The sequence below is a fragment of the Xyrauchen texanus genome, chromosome 28, assembly GCF_025860055.1.
Source record: "Xyrauchen texanus isolate HMW12.3.18 chromosome 28, RBS_HiC_50CHRs, whole genome shotgun sequence".
Lineage (NCBI taxonomy): Eukaryota > Metazoa > Chordata > Actinopteri > Cypriniformes > Catostomidae > Xyrauchen > Xyrauchen texanus.
In genome coordinates this window covers 8,282,880-8,299,184 of record NC_068303.1, presented here as the reverse complement: position 1 = coordinate 8,299,184, position 16,305 = coordinate 8,282,880, and the positions used below count along the sequence as shown (strand labels likewise).

The following is a 16,305-nucleotide window of genomic DNA, read 5'->3' as shown; positions in this document are numbered from 1 at the left end:
GATTGCTGTGAACAGTGTGATTTTTGGCAAAATATTCTTATAGATGAAATTGATAATATTTTTAAGTGGACTGGAATTAAGTGATATTGTCAAGCAAATTTATCTGATGCTTTTTTGGTAAAATAAATTGTTAAATTACACAGTAATTTGATTGAAAACTGTTGAGACTTTGAATCAGAATCAAGGCAAACAATTATCAGTCACTTGAAATAGAAAAGCATTTTGATAGCGATTACACATCTGATAACATTAGTGTAACTGCTCACAACATCTCATAACAAACTATGCTGCTGTGAACTCTTTATTTACTATTACCTTTATTAAACCATGAATCAATATGTGAATTAATTAATGTTACGTTTTTCACTTTAATTTACCATGGAGCAAATGTAGGTGTCCACGCTGATATATAAATGTTCATTTGGGAATGAGGAATAACACAGTTTAATCCATATCATGCTCTTCTCGAGATTTATTTAAAGAATTTCTTTCTTTTTTTTTTTTTAAAGAAAGAAAAAACAATTACCATGTGTCACTATTACATTTTATGGATAATTTATTTTCAATTCTGCTTAAAGCTGTTCAAACAAACATTGCTCACGTAGACTCTCATTGGAAAAAAGCAAGCGCTTGTCAGAGAAATGGTGTGCGTCAACAGTTGCTAAGATAGGATTGATCAGAAATGCTTTTAAGGTGGGGCTTAGCGAAGGGTCAGTTGTCTGTTGTCTTTAAACAAGGATTTTAAGCTTTAAAATAGATTGTAACACAATAATAGACCGATGTGAAAAGAAAAAAATAATAATGGTTTGCTACTTTTTGCAAACATTTGCACACAGTAAAATACCTGTGTTAAATGTGTTAAATTATATGCATATGCACACTGAGCACTTTATTAGAAACACTATGGTCCTAAAAAAGTGCCCTATGTGGTCTTCTGCTGTTGTGTCCCATCTGCCTCAAGGTTTGAGGTGTTGTGCATACTGAGATGCTATTCTGCTCATTACAAATTTACAGAGAGGTTATCTACGTTACCGTAGCCTTTCTGTCAGCTTAATCCAGTCTGGCCAGTCTTTGTTGACCACTCTCATCAACAAGTCATTTCTGTCAGTAGAACTGCTGCACACTGAAGGTTTTTTGTTTTTGGCACCATTCTGAGTAAACCTTAGAGACTCTAATCCCAGGAGATCAGCAGTTACAGAAATACTCAAACCAGCCTGTCTGGCACCAACAATCATGCCATGTCGAAATCATTGAGATACAATGTTTCCCCATTCTGATGGTTGATGTGAATATTAACTGAAGCTCTTGACCCATATCTAAGTGATTTTATACATAGCAGTCCTACCACCCGATTGGCTGATTAGTTAATCGCATTAATAAGTAGGTGTACAGGTGTTACTAATAAGGGGCTCAGTGAGTGTATGATATTATTTATTCCAGGTGTATGAGGCACCTATGCAAATTCCTATTGAAAGTGATCATTCCTATACCCTGCTTACTCCGAAGGACATAGCTCTTGATGTGGGCACTCTAAAGGGATCATGGCATTACTGTATGAATGTACTGTTTGCTAACAATTTTGCAGAAGGGCTCTTCATGAAAAAAAAAGCTTTCATTTGGAGCGACCCTTCGGGTGCTGTCACCTTCCAATTGTGCTCTTCAAGGGCAAAAAAAAAATGCCATTTGGGAAAAACTCTATATCTTACATGAGTAAACAAAATAGTCAGTAGCCTCCAATCCAACATTGAAATAGTTTTTGTTCATGTTTCTGCAGATATCGGTGTACTTCTCAGAGGAGATCAGATGGCAACTGTTCATGCTGTGACCGGCTGCAGGCTTTTCACCTTGTCTGTTGACAAACTTCAGGAGCTTGAAGAGGAGTTCCCAGAAGATGTCAATATTCTGAGAGCAGCAGCTCAACAGCGTAAAAATTAGAGCAAAAGGGGCCATTCACACAGAACATGTTCTTGCTTCAGGACAGCTTGACAGAACGCAGTTGAAGGGAAAAGAACACAGGCACCTAGAGACAAGTTTTTTTCTTAATTAAACTTATTTTAATGATGCAGCATCTTTAAAAAATGTGCCGCTCATGGTGCAAGATGCATTGCAGTGGTCAAAGACGTCTTTCTAATGGATGTTTACATGGACCAACAATTAAAAGATAGCATAGTAGAATGCAAGAACTCGTCCTGCTGTGGACGGCCCCTAAATCTTTCATTATAAGTATATTTGATGAGCTAGAATCCTGATTTGACTCTCTGGTTAAGAGTTGTGTTTGTGTGCTTTACTAAAGGAGCTGACCTGGAATTCCAAGCTCCATCCACATCCAGCAGTGTGTGAGACGACAGTCCAGGACCTTAATCTTAATTTCGATTTGATAATATCTTTGTTTTATTATTTAAGAAATTGTATTATTAGTTATTTTTCATTATTTTAATTATACAATTTTCTTAATTGATATTTTTTATTTTAGTTTTAATGGAATATATAATTTAATTCATAACATAACATAATCTATTACATATACATTAGATAAGCCTTAGTGTGGTGCAACCGCTGCCTTCAACCTCACCATGGACCCAGCCTTTGCTTGGAACAGCCATACAACATTATTACATTTGTTATAGAATAGATACAAATAGAATACATAATAATTTAATATAGAAAAGAATGTATTTCACAAATTAAACTACTTTCTTGTTTCATAATTTTAAAAGTATGTTTTAATAAATATATTGACAAAACTAGTCAAGTAGTAGTTTTGAGTGTCTCTCCTGATGAATATACAATGTGATACGAGTAGTATAATGAATGCAATCATATTGTTTTTTTTGGTGTGTGTTGCCTTCTGACAGTGTAAGATCTGTAATGAATTCAGATCTTGAATCTTACCTGTAAGTTCTACACTGTTTTCAGTTTGCTAGAAATCTAGTGAGTTGCATGTATATGTTCATTCATTATGAGAGGCCCAGTGAAACAAGGAATATTTTACCCCAAAACAAATATTTTGCCCTCCTCTTCTACATCTACATCTACATCTACTATGTTTATGTTGTTCCTAACCTGTATGACATTCATTTATGGAAAACAATAGGAGATGTTCACAAAGAAATACACTCAGACCTCTTGTTTCATACAATTTTATGCACACTGTAGAATCGACTCTGGATTAAAGAAAACAGAACCACTTTACAATAAGACATTGGGTATAATGAAATAACAATGAACAACCTTTTTTTGCAGTATTTAATAATGTTGGTTAATGTTCAGTTTTGAAAATGCAGTAGTTTATAATGCATTAAATAATGTCAACGTATAAAACTTAAAGGGTAACTAAACCCTAAACCAACTTTTTTTAGTTAATGATCTGTAAGCATGGGGCTTTATTAGTACTGGTCATTGATTCAAGTAATTTTTTTGACATTTGTGTATAAAGTGTTTTAATTCTACAATATATGCTGTAAAAACGTCTGAGTGCTGCCCTCTTCAGGTTGAACGGTGGCTACTGCAGTTGAAGTTTCCTATTGGCTGTTTGCGGTACTTCGTGACGTAAGCGGTGACAGCTGACGTAAGCAGGTTCCAGCTCACCATGCCCTTGGTACGAGCTACCACGCCCATGGCAGTATAAAAACCATCTTGTTTCGTCAAAACCACTGTAGCGAGTCAGGAGTTGGAATTGCGAGTATTGAAAACGATCAGGATAGAGTATTTTAGCATCTATTTAGCATAGAATTTATATAGTTATTTAGATTATTTCGTGTAGCCTAGGTAGTTAATTAGCATATTTGTTAGTGTAGTATTGTTAGAAGCATAGTTAGTAGCATAGTATTGCGTCAGTTAGGATAGCGTCAAGTTAGCGTAGATTATCTGTATTTAGTACAGTGGTCAGGATGGTACGTAGGTGTAATGTTGCTGGTTGCAACTGCTGGACTTTATTGCTTTCCATATAGACTTGGAAATTAGGCGCCAGGGGTTGCACGTCCTTGTTCTGGAAGACCGCGAGTTCCCGCCTAGAGCTGTAGGAGTGTGCAAACTGCATTTTACTGATTGCTTCTCCAACGCAATGGAGGTGGAAATGGGCTTCTCCAAACAGCTCGTGCTGAAAAGCGACGCAGTGCCAAACGCTGCTCCTCCTGCATGGACTCCACCACCTCAGCGGCGTCTTGAGGTGAGTGATCATATATATTTGAATCACAATTTATGGTTAGGCTAAAGTTAATCCTCTGGGGCTGACAAACGCGCGTTCGCGATGTGGGAGTGTTAAACGTATTGCACCCTTATACATTGTATTACGGTATTGACTACCTGTATAGTTTTATTTGGAGGTATATGGTTTTGTACATGATGACGTTACGCTTTACGTCACATTCTTCTAAGTTGAGAGAACAGCTAACTGATGTTATGTTCAAGTGAAGCTTGCTAAATAAAAATCCTGCTAAAAGGATAAACATCACTGAACAGCTTTTCGTTTGTTTTTCCTGCACGCGAGTGAAGGTGAATGCGCACTCGGATGCTCAACAGGGAGTTCAAACCGCAGTGTGGGCCAGCGGCTCGAATTGATATGGCTCCGGCCCTGTGTCCACAGACAATTCACCCTCCTCCACTTCAGGTGAAGGTGGGGGAGAAAGGTCCTACGCTAACTTGAAGCTATCCTAACTGACACAATACTATGCTACTAACTAACTATGCTTCTAACAATACTGCACTAACAAATATGCTAATTAACTACCTAGGCTACACGAAATAATCTAAATAACTATATAAATGCTATGCTAAATGCTAAAATACTCTATCCTGATCGTTTTCAATACTCGCAATTCCAACTCCTGACTCGCTACAGTGGTTTTGACGAAACGAGATGGTTTTTATACTGCCATGGGCGTGGTAGCTCGTACCAAGGGCGTGGTGAGCTGGAACCTGCTTACGTCAGCTGTCACCGCTTACGTCACGAAGTACCGCAAACAGCCAATAGGAAAATTCAACTGCAGTAGCCACCGTTCAACCTGAAGAGGGCAGCACTCAGACGTTTTTACAGCATATATTGTAGAATTAAAACACTTTATACACAAATGTCAAAACAATTACTTGAATCAATGACCAGTACTAATAAAGCCCCATTCTTACAGATCATTAACTAAAAAAAGTTGGTTTAGGGTTTAGTTACCCTTTAAAATTAACCAAGACTAACAAGTGCAGTAAAAGTTTTTTCATTGATGGTTCATGTTAACGAATGTAGATTATTAATACAATCTAATTGTAAAGTGTATATTAATACAAATAAATAATGAAGCAGTCTCAATCAAAATGATTGTAGGGGAGTGGGTGCTGGTGAATATTGAGCAGACATAAGTCATCCGGTCAAAGATGAAGTACTCATTAATGACTTGAGGCTTGTAGAGGCAGTTACAGTCATAGAATTTGGTTGAGTGAACAATTGTATTACAAGTAGCAGAGGGTACGGCAGAGCAGTATGGAGTGTAACGTAGTATGAGTGGTTCTAAACAAACAGAAATAACAATTCTCAATTAGTAATGAACCGGAATAACAAGAATTACCTCAATCTGCCACTTATACATGCATTATGTATATATTTATACATATATAGCGATCAATTCAGACATATAAGGACTAGATTAACACTCGTGAAAAATGGCGTCATGTTCTCTGACACCTGAGCTCAGGATAATCGACACATCTAGCTTGAAAATAACGTGAAAAATCTCACTTTTACAGTAAATAATAACATACATTTACTCAAAGTGACTCAGTGACCATTTACAATATTATACATGAATACGTTGTTGTCACACTCTGCAACAACAACAACAGTGTGACACTAGCGAAGTCTCTATCCGTGCTCTCCGAACAGCGTCTAGTAAAGGGAAATGCTCATCAGCGTAATACATCTTAAAGTCACAAGGAGCATTAATGTCTCTATGCATAGCGGGCCTTTTCTACAGTGATATAGAAGCCGAGTAACTTTGTCAGCAGTTTGGCATTGCCATCTCTCGATCTGACATTTGGGCTTTGAAGGAATATCAAGAAAATGGTGGTGAGCTCATACCAGTGGGATTAAAAGACCTTTTGATTGTGGTCAACACTGTTCTGATTTCAAGTGCAGAGTGTTAGAGGGTTTTTAAATTAACTGAATTTGCTATGCAAGCCGAGCATCTCTCCACACCTCCACAATTTCATCGTTTCTATTTCGCTGCCTTGTTGGACCCCCACTATCTTCATTTAACCCCATTCTTATTTGAGGTCATGGAATTCAAATGAACACAGGACTGCAAAAGACACCAGAAGCAAAGCACAAAATAGAGTCAGAGGGGAAAGCAATGTCTGTTTTATGGTCTATTTTAAACAAATAAAAGTAAAGGTAAGAGCCGCATTATCTTTAATTTACTGTGGCATTGCTTGTGTTGATTATGTTTATTCTGTTTTGGTTTGTTTGTCATGTGCACGCTGTAATAAAAGCAACTGATGCAAGCTGTTAATCACTTGAGTTGGTCCGCTAATGTGATTGCCCAAATGTTCCGTTATTTCTCCCTCCCCTAATCACTTGCCGGACACCCCGCTATGTTCCAGGACCACGCAATTTACAAATTAAGCACTGCCCCTGGCATAAAGTAGGCAGACTTTGGGGGGCATACCCAAGACTGATGACAACTGAGTTTATCTGAACTAGTTGATACCACCATAAGAGTGCAAAAGTCAGGATCCAGAAGAAAAATCCCTTTTATTTTAAACTTAAACGAATCGATTTTTAATGATAATTTAGAAAACCTTAAATACAGACCTACCATGAGCAACATGGTTGTTAATTGATGGTATATGCTTATGTTGAAGCCATCAGTCCATGTTCTTTCAAATTCATTTAAAAAATATATATATATTGTGTTTAAGAGCACCATTTCTGGCGAAGAACTGTACTACCCAAGACCCAGAAGGGAAACGATCCACCAATCAGAGAACCCTTGCTAACAAAGTGCACCAAACAAGTCAGTCCTCCTACACTCTCAAATTACTGATATACTGTATTTGCATATATCTGAATATTTTGCAATAAATTGTAAATATATAGTTTCCATACTTACAATAAACAACTTTAAATCAATAGTTTTACATTTGTCACACAAAAAACTGCCCATCATATATAAGTACTTCTCCAGTTTACCCTAAAAGGAAATGGCACAAATGGAGATATTGGTGAATATCATTATGGAACCAAAATATTTGCTTTGTAAATCAACTAATTTAAATAACACATTCAATGCACAAATTTGCATTTGCACAATACGAATAATTACTGAGGAATCCAGGTGAGCAGATACAAATTTCAGCCTTTCTTGCTGAATACCTAAAGGTGAAACACTCATTTAAGCACGCCCATAAGCACTCATTTCATACAGAGCTTTTCTTTATCTTGCTAGATCAATAATTATCCCAGAACTGATGTGATTCATTGCAGAATCTCAAGGTCTCAGGGTTCCGGTTGCACAGTGAATGTCCATTTGCTTGGAAAGCGTTTAATGAGGGTCTTTCAGTCATATTCTTCAATATTCCATGTGATTCGATGGCTGACTGCAATCTGAAAAGCAATAAGAGCAAGAATATGTAGTTGTTCAGAGAAGGCTTGCTGAACCAAAAACAAAAATAACAATTTGATACATTTAAAGATGCTTCAATACATCTTTGATTCAATAACCAGAGTTTGATTAACTTTGATTCTTTGCTCAATGCTTCGTGATCTGCATTGAAAACGTTGAATGAATGTTGCTATTTTCAATCTGTCCATTTTCAGTTTTCAAACAAGTATATTTTTTTAGCTTTGTTACAAAACCTAAAATTTTCAAGTGTCCTAGGTGCACTCTGGACACCTTCCAAAAGGTAAGCAAATAAATGATGCTGCCTAGTAAGATTGTTTAGGCCAAATTATAAAGCAGTATCACATACTTCGTACTATACTTATAATTCATGCAATACTGAATAAGTATCACTATAATAGTTAAATGTAATGTATTGTAATTAAAAATATATATATTTTATCCCATATTTTTGTAAATCGCTTGCACCTATATTAGCAACTGACACATAAGTGCCAGCTTTGTCATACATTCTGCTTCACAAGTATCTCGACCTGGACGAAAGCATGGGAATTATTTGTGCAAATCTTCTGTAAATTTTCACTTTCGTTTGGGCATTGTTTCCACTCAGCTGCCATTTGCTGCTACTGTCAAGCAACTGTTTAATGCTGAACATAACTGTGCTTCGCTCGTTCGCTGAGAGATTGACAGGCAGGAATTTGGCCAATAGTTGCTGTTGTGGTGTGTGAGAAGGCGGGACTTACAAAGAGGGCTTCAAGAAATGCAAATATGCGCGCGCACACACCCACAAGTATTAGACCAGGTGCACATCATAATGCATCAAAAGACGAATCTCGGACATTTTCGCACATTTAGAAATCCTGGACGGACACTTTTTTTAAGGTCCGAAAAAAGAGGACGTATGGTCACCCTAGCTAACGTCATACTCAAGCTAAATCTCCTAATTGATATGCCGCTCTCCAAGTAAGTTATGAAGTTACATGATGGTTAATGTTTACTAGGGAGGCAGTTCACTAGGTTTTAGAACAGAACGTGCGTGCGTATGCGTTTGCGTGCACGTGCGCGTGTTTGTGTGTGCAGTTATGCCTGTCAGTTGGTGAAGGCTGTACTTACCATGATAGATGTGTTTTTATCACACCAAGAGTCTTATTTTCTCATCAGTCTTTACATAAGTTGAAACTGTAGGTCTTTATTTTGTGGTGGGAGTGTGGGTCAGGGCTGTGTGCTCATGGTGTGGTGCTACATTTCAGCAGTGTTGAGCTCTGCTAAGTTCTGTCCGAGCAAGAAAGCTGTTCTAAACCACTCTTTAATATTAGAGGGCTGATATTCTTGTTTTTGTTCAGTAGACAGAATGACTTATTCACATCATCTCAACACTGCAGGCAAGTGACACAGCCAAACTAGAACTCTCACTTTATAATGAACAAAGCTGTCATTTTGCAAGCTTGCAATAAAAAAATTAAAACAATGATAACCATGGGCTGGATAGTAGAAAAAGTGAGTGCTGAGTTGTTTTTATTTGAAAAGTATAACCATAAGGATGTAAAAAAATTAGGTGTTAACATGATATCAGTGTGATAAAATCAATAACTAACCTTCTCTGTGTAAAGTTATAGCCAATTTTACAACTTCGTTGCCATGACGATGTAGTCAACAAACCCTAAAATTAGTATAAAAATATGATTCACCATACAGCCCAAATAATACATGAGTTTTAATAGAAGAATAAAAACTGCTTACAGAATTGACTGGTGTTGTGTCATCATGGCATCAAAATGTTAATGTTGGATATAACTTTAGATATAGACAGATAAGATTAGTAAACTATGGTTTAGATTACAATTAGCATTGTGTCACTGATAATTTGCATAAAGTTGAGCTCTGCAAACTTGTTTACATTGCCAATAGTCGCAGTCGCTCATGACACACGAAATCGCAAAACTTTTATCAAAATGAATGACATCCGGATGATTTGTCGTTGAAAATCGCTGTTAGTGTCACCACTTTTGTGCAGGCATTTTCCATACACAACACCCACAAATGCCCACAACTGCTTCAGCTCATTAGGGAGTGAAAACATGTAGCCTATATCTCTGAATGATGCAATTACTATAAACATTGTAATCCGTGTTCAGTGTAAGTGATAGCTAAATAAACTAAGAAAATCAACTATATAAAATGGCTTGTATTTCTCCATGAGTGTGCTATTTCTCCATAAAATAGTTTAACCACAAATAGAACTCAGCCTAAATATAAAATTGCTACCTTGAAACTATTCCCTGAAGAGAAAGGGAAAAAAGAGAGTGAACAAAGTAAAGAGAGTTAAAAGGTGCTGTAAAACCTGTTGAATGAATTTCAGCTCTAAAAAGAAATAAACAGCAACTGATCAAACAAAAACATAGATATTGTCTATACTAGACATGAAATAAAATGATTGACTGTTCCACAGAGATCGGACATAGTTGGCAAACGTTAACTCAACTGAAATTGATGCAATTATTAGTTTTTATTACCATAGCACCCCACTTTCCCTTGGTGCTCGACCTTTCACCATGAGCGTGTTCTCCGAAGCAGCTGCGGGACACCACACATACTGTAGCGGTACATGTGACTCAATTGGACTAACAAAATGTAGACATTTGAATAAAGATTTCTGCCACAGACATGATTTTTTACATGCAATAATTATTTCATTTTATTATTGAAGGATATGTTATTCAAACTTTTAAAAATTTTGCTCAAAAATCTAAGGGGGCACGTGCCCCCTCAGTCTGAATGGACATGACGCCTCAGCACGACAGTCCCTAGTATTGGAATATTTTGAGTGAGACAAATCTAGAAAACAGGGCAGCTTTCTTCTGGCTGTGATTTTGGTGATTGGCGAGCGGTCTCAATTACTGCCATTAATCTGGCTGACACTGATATAACAATAAAAGAGTGAGAAGAACATCTGGCCTGGAGCAACACCACTGAGATGTGACCATTAATCCAAGTATGGACTGCAGTCTGTAATCATGCCATTGTCCTCTGCTCTGTAAAGATGTGCATATCTTCAGTTTCATATTTAATTTTACATTAAACATACATCACAGAGTTGTAGCATAGACAATTATTTTTGGATGTTCAGACAAAACTTGTGCTGATCTGAAGAGCCCGAGGCCAAGTTGTTTCTGAAATTTTTTTAGCACCGGCGAATGAAGAATGATTCGTGATTCTGCACAGATCAGAAACTTTTCCACTCTGTGGACTGAACACAGATTGGTTTCATGAAAAGTTGCTCAAAGTTTGTTAGTTAATATTTCACTGGAACTTTTTATCCAGAGTGACACTAATTACAGGGTCTGAAATAACCTTAGTCCCCATAGAGCAACGCCTTGGGTTGAAAGCCTTACTTATAGGTCAAAGACAATAGAGCAGCTAGCTTTAAAATTACAGTAACTTGAGTCCTCAAGCTTGTTAGATTACACATGAGGAACAATCTGAGAAGCAGCGAAAGTCTCCATTTGTTCTCAGTTTAATCTAATTGTTGCATCCGCAGATGGGAAGTTGATCCAACATTATCCCACTGGAAATCTACATGTGAAAGTTCTGAAATATGAAAGTGAATGTACCTTGAAATCAACCCCTTTAGTGAAGTGTGCCATCCCTCAGAATACATTTTGCATCATTTTAAAGCGTAAACACATTTCCCTCTAGCACTACTGACAGGGTGTTGCACAAGCAGTCTCCAAGAATCAGGTTCTAGTAATTATGGAGTAAATGTGTTCTCATAAACAATGGTGAACATGATTTGGAGGTTGCATTTTATCTCTAAAATAAAATTTTAACTCCACCGATGGTTCAGTTTTGGGTTGGGGTTTGGGCTAGTAAATAAAATACGTTTTCTGTTTGATTGTACAGTATTTCTTCATTTAACATTTTTGGAATATAGTTCATCAGTCATTCATGGTATTCCTGTATCCAGAAAACAGTTTCTTTATAAACTTTTGTTAGAAAACGTTTTGAATATTTATCTCATAATGGCCTTAAAAATAAGGCAGAAAGAAAAACAGGATAGTTTCCTTCTAGAAGTCTCAAGAGAGCTCTAGGTCAAAGCAGATAACCTTGTGTGCAAAAACAAGATGGATTACTTTAAAAAAACATCCCAAACGGCCAACCTAATCAGTTTTTCCCCTTTGAAGCATATGTTGCGCAAATGAAGTATTAATCCAAGATGGCTTTAGCTATCTTTTTAGGTCATTCGCAGCACATTTGATCTGATATGTTGGCAATAACCTGCTTGCATCCATATCAGCTTGTGTAAGTACATGAGCTAACACATGCAGTTCTATGCATGAATAATGAATCACCATTGAGAAAGGGGAACTTTCCACCACATGAAAGTGGTCTCTTACTTTTAAATGTTGACACTGAGTAGCTGAGATTTGTTAGCACTGGTTCAAAGCCAACGTACAGTACTGTTATTCTACAGATATTGTTTAGCATTTACATGTTTCCATTGACCATGGTATAAATATTAGGGGGTTGTACTTGCTTGTTTAGATTATTGGGGGGGGGGGGGGGGGTTACTTGGGGGGAGTTACTTTAATGAACTTAGCACTACCTTGATTTCTTTCAAATCGATGTGAAGTTGGATGCTGAAGTTTTTCTTTATGGAAGGCAGAAGGCAGTTTATGTTCAACTACAATAACTCGTCCACTTTCCAAAAAGATAATTGCTGCCTGTACCTCAAAGACACTAAAGCCCCAGCTGTGACATTGTGGCTATCTAACAGGGTTTTTGGTGAATGTTCAGAATTACAAATGAATTTGTGCTTTAATCTTCTTTTTAACCCATTATTTGATTGGACTGACAAAGATGAATGCATTTTGACACAAAAATGGATACAAATGAACCACATTTTCAAGATAATAACTGGATACCACTTACAGAAATTAAACATGCAACATAGTGAAGTCTTGTAACAATAATGTAGTATATTAATGTTTTTAACTAGGCTTGCTTCCATATTAAGGCCTATTTATTATTTGTATATTCTACTTTTTTTTTATTACGTCTTTAAAAAAACCTTGTGTCCTAACCTACTCTTGCGAGATGTGCACCTTAAAAACAGCTTATGTTAGACATACAGTATATCTTGTCTTTTCATATATCTCATAAACAATTACATATTATTAAAATACTCAAAATGGCCTACATAATTGTGCTTTATTCACACATTCAATTATTTTCTTTTTGTAACCCTCAAAAGAAAGAGAGCTTGGTGACCCCCCATGAAGCTCTGGTGACCCCTAGTGGGGGTCACGACCCCCAGGTCGGGAAGCATTGATCTAGTGCCTTCCATTAAACTTTTTGGTGACCATGGTCCATTTTTAAAGCATCCCAAAAAGCACAACCCACTATGCTTTAATGTTTCACCTGGGATTGTGTTTTCTCATATTAGTCCAATATGGCAAGAAGTCCTGTTAATACTGCTCACAAGAGAGGGACAAGTGTTCAGAGCACATCTGCGCTATTCAGAAAAACAATAACGTTTCTCACTTGATTACCCAGAATGGTTTTCTTTCTGCCTTATTTTAAGGTTATTATGAGAGAAATATTTGAAAATTTTTCTAACAAACGTTTATAAAGAAACTGTTTTCTGGATACAGGTGCTTAAAAACATAACCGGGCTGAATTACTTCATTTTTGTATTCTAAATACGTAACGTTGTCACGTATTCCATTACAGCCCAACCCTGGTTCTGACTTAGCGAGTTATGTCTTTTCTAACTGATTGGAATTATGGTTTTCACACAGAGGACAATAACAAATCTGTAAACTCCCATAGACAGTACTTTGATGAAATATTTAAACAGGCCAAGATTATTCAAACTCCAACTGTCAAAACAATCAATCTATCCATCCGTCCGTCCATCCATCCGTCCATCCATCTGTCTGTCTGTCTGGCTACCTATCTGTACATCTAATCTGCATATTCAGGAAAGTTGTTTGAAAACAATCATTATTTTTTTTGCCAATTAGTGCACAGAAACTACACAGCTAGAAATGTATTTCGTCCTTCGGTTAGAGACTTTGGTGACTTTCGGTGTCTCACAGTAAATTATCTTTTTTTAATCCAGAGTCAAAGCTCCTTTTTTCCCAGTTTAACACTGCTACGTTCACAGAAGGCAATAAGCAGAACATAGGTCAGGGACTAAAAACAAAACATTTTCATTTCGGTTCGCTCTGAGCAAAAACTGTATTTTTTACATTTGTTTCAAAAGTTCTGCAGACTCCTTTGAAATGGTTACCGTTTAGAACAAAATAAAAGAATGGTTAATAACGTTCTTTTAAAATAAAGGGTGGGTGAGATTCCAATTGCAGCGTTGCCAGATCTCACAAGAGAAGCAAGCAATCAGGTCTTGAAAAACAAGCTCAAAATAAGTCACTTGCCTCACCAAAAAAACCATTTTAATTTAGATTAGTCAGAATAGAAATCAAAACAAGCATACAGTTAATAAACAGTTAAGTAAAATTTGAATTAAATATCTGCTTCTGAGTCAAAACCCAGCAGCATCAAATCTGTATTAATGCATCATAACTAACAGTAATACAGTGAAGACTTGTCAACAAATGTACTTTTTAAAAGTACTTTTTCATCTAATAATGTTTTCCTGAGATAAGCTGTGCATGTATAGTATATGTAGTAATTATACATGCAGTGGTTGTTGAAAAGGAAATCTACAACAGACAATATGTGATGCAGCCGTTTCTTTCAGATTCAAAGCATATATTTAAAATTTTTCAGGTGGCATGAAGTGGTGTAGTTCCAAACATATACTGTAATAAACCCTTTGACCTTCAGTTTCATGAAAAAAATGATCTGAACAAAATTAACCAGTTACCAGCATTTAAAAATAAAGTTTTTAATGCGGAACAATTGAAATTCACATTGTTCTGGTTTTGGTTACGTTCTGCTAAAAAACAATTCGTTTTCTGTTTTCGTTTTCATTACTTGAACTGTTTTTAGTCCCTGACAGGGGTATTGTACAAAGTCAGGATCTGATAGATGGGGCCTAGTAAGCTAAAGTAGATGATGTTTCAGAAGGGAGTCTCTCATTTCAGTAAATATGTTGCATCCAGCATCATTAACTACAGGAGACCATCCTCCAACATTGCTGGTACTCAACAACTGGCAGACGAGCTGAATGGTTTTATTGTAGGTTTGAAAAGCCCACAGTCACACCTCTCCCCCACTCCACAACCATCTTCAAACAACCACTTTCCCCCTCTGACACGCTGTCACCCCCCCTCTCTGACCCCTCATCTGCAATCAAGATCTGTGAAGAGGATGTGAGCCACCTCTTCCAAAGGCAGAATATCAGGAAGGCTCCTGGCCCTGATGGTGTGTCACCATCCTGCCTGAAAATCTGTGCAGACCAGTTGGCCCCCATCTTCACACAGAACTTTAACAGATCACTGGAGCTGTGTGAAGTTCCAGCCTGCTTCAAACACTCCACAATCATCCCGGTCCCCAAAAAACCCTCCATCTCTGGACTAAATGACTACAGGCCTGTCCCCTGACATCTGTAGTCATGAAATCCTTTGAAAGACTGGTTTTGGCCCACCTGAAGGACATTAAAGGCCCCTTGCTGGACCCCCTGCAGTTTGCCTACAGGGCTAACAGGTCAGTAGATGATGCAGTCAACTTGGGACTGCAGTACATCCTGCAACACCTCGATGCTCCGGGGACATATGCAAGGATCCTGTTTGTGGACTTCAGCTCGGCGTTCAACACCATTATCCGAGACATCCTCAGCACCAAACTCACCCAGCTCACTATGCCAGCCAGGAGTCAGCAGGTGAGACTGCGGAACATCACATCCAGCACACGGACTATCAGCACTGGCACCCCCCAGGGGTGTGTGCTCTCCCCACTGCTCTTCTCCCGCTACACCAACGACTGCACCTCAGGAGACCCATCTGTCAAACTCCTGAAGTTAGCTGACGACACAACGGTGATGAGTCGGCCTTCAGACGGGAGGTAGATCAGCTGGCTCTCTGGTGTGGTCAGAACAACCTGGAGCTTAACATGCTCAAAACTGTGGAGATGACCGTGGACTTCAGGAGGAGCCCCCCCCCACTCTGCCCCCATCGCCATACTCAACAGCCCTGTGTCTGCTGTGGAATCCTTCAGGTTTCTGGGTTCCACTATATCCCATGACCTGAAGTGGGAGCCCAACACTGACACCATCATCAAGAAGGCCCAGCAGAGGATGTACTTCCTGCGCCAGCTTAGGAAGCTCAACCTACCTAAGGAGCTGCTGATCCACTTTTACATTGCCATCATCCAGTCTGTTCTCTGCACCTTCATCACTGTCGGGTTTGGACCTGCCACCAAAAAGGACAAGAGCAGACTACAACGGACAGTCAGGACTGCAGAAAAGATCACTGGTGCCGACCTGCCCTCCATTCAGGACTTATACATTTCCAGAGTCTGGAAACGGGCAGGAAACATCACTGCGGATCCATCTCACCCCGGACACAACCTGTTTCAGCTTCTCCCCTCAGATAGGCGCTACAGAGCAATGTACGCCAAAACCAGACACAGAAACAGTTTCTTCCCACAAACAATCACTCTGATGAACAGCTGATTTCTGACTCAACAATTCCTGTGCAATAACCCAGTAACTCTAATCAGCCACCTGTTTACTAGTTAC

General features: G+C 38.1%; 1 protein-coding gene across 3 annotated transcripts in view; it reads left to right on the top strand.

The window, feature by feature from the left end:
- LOC127621553 (potassium/sodium hyperpolarization-activated cyclic nucleotide-gated channel 2) overlaps nucleotides 1-2,712 on the top strand; it is a 38,486-nt gene extending 35,774 nt beyond the window's left edge. For all 3 annotated transcript variants that reach the window (XM_052095203.1, XM_052095204.1, XM_052095202.1), the window contains exons 14-15: nucleotides 1,775-1,924; nucleotides 2,294-2,712. In XM_052095203.1, the coding sequence (XP_051951163.1) occupies nucleotides 1,775-1,924; nucleotides 2,294-2,340 (197 nt within the window). In that variant the 3' untranslated portion in view covers nucleotides 2,341-2,712. The remainder of the gene's footprint in view (nucleotides 1-1,774; nucleotides 1,925-2,293) is intronic.
- Nucleotides 2,713-16,305: the final 13,593 nt, after the last annotated feature.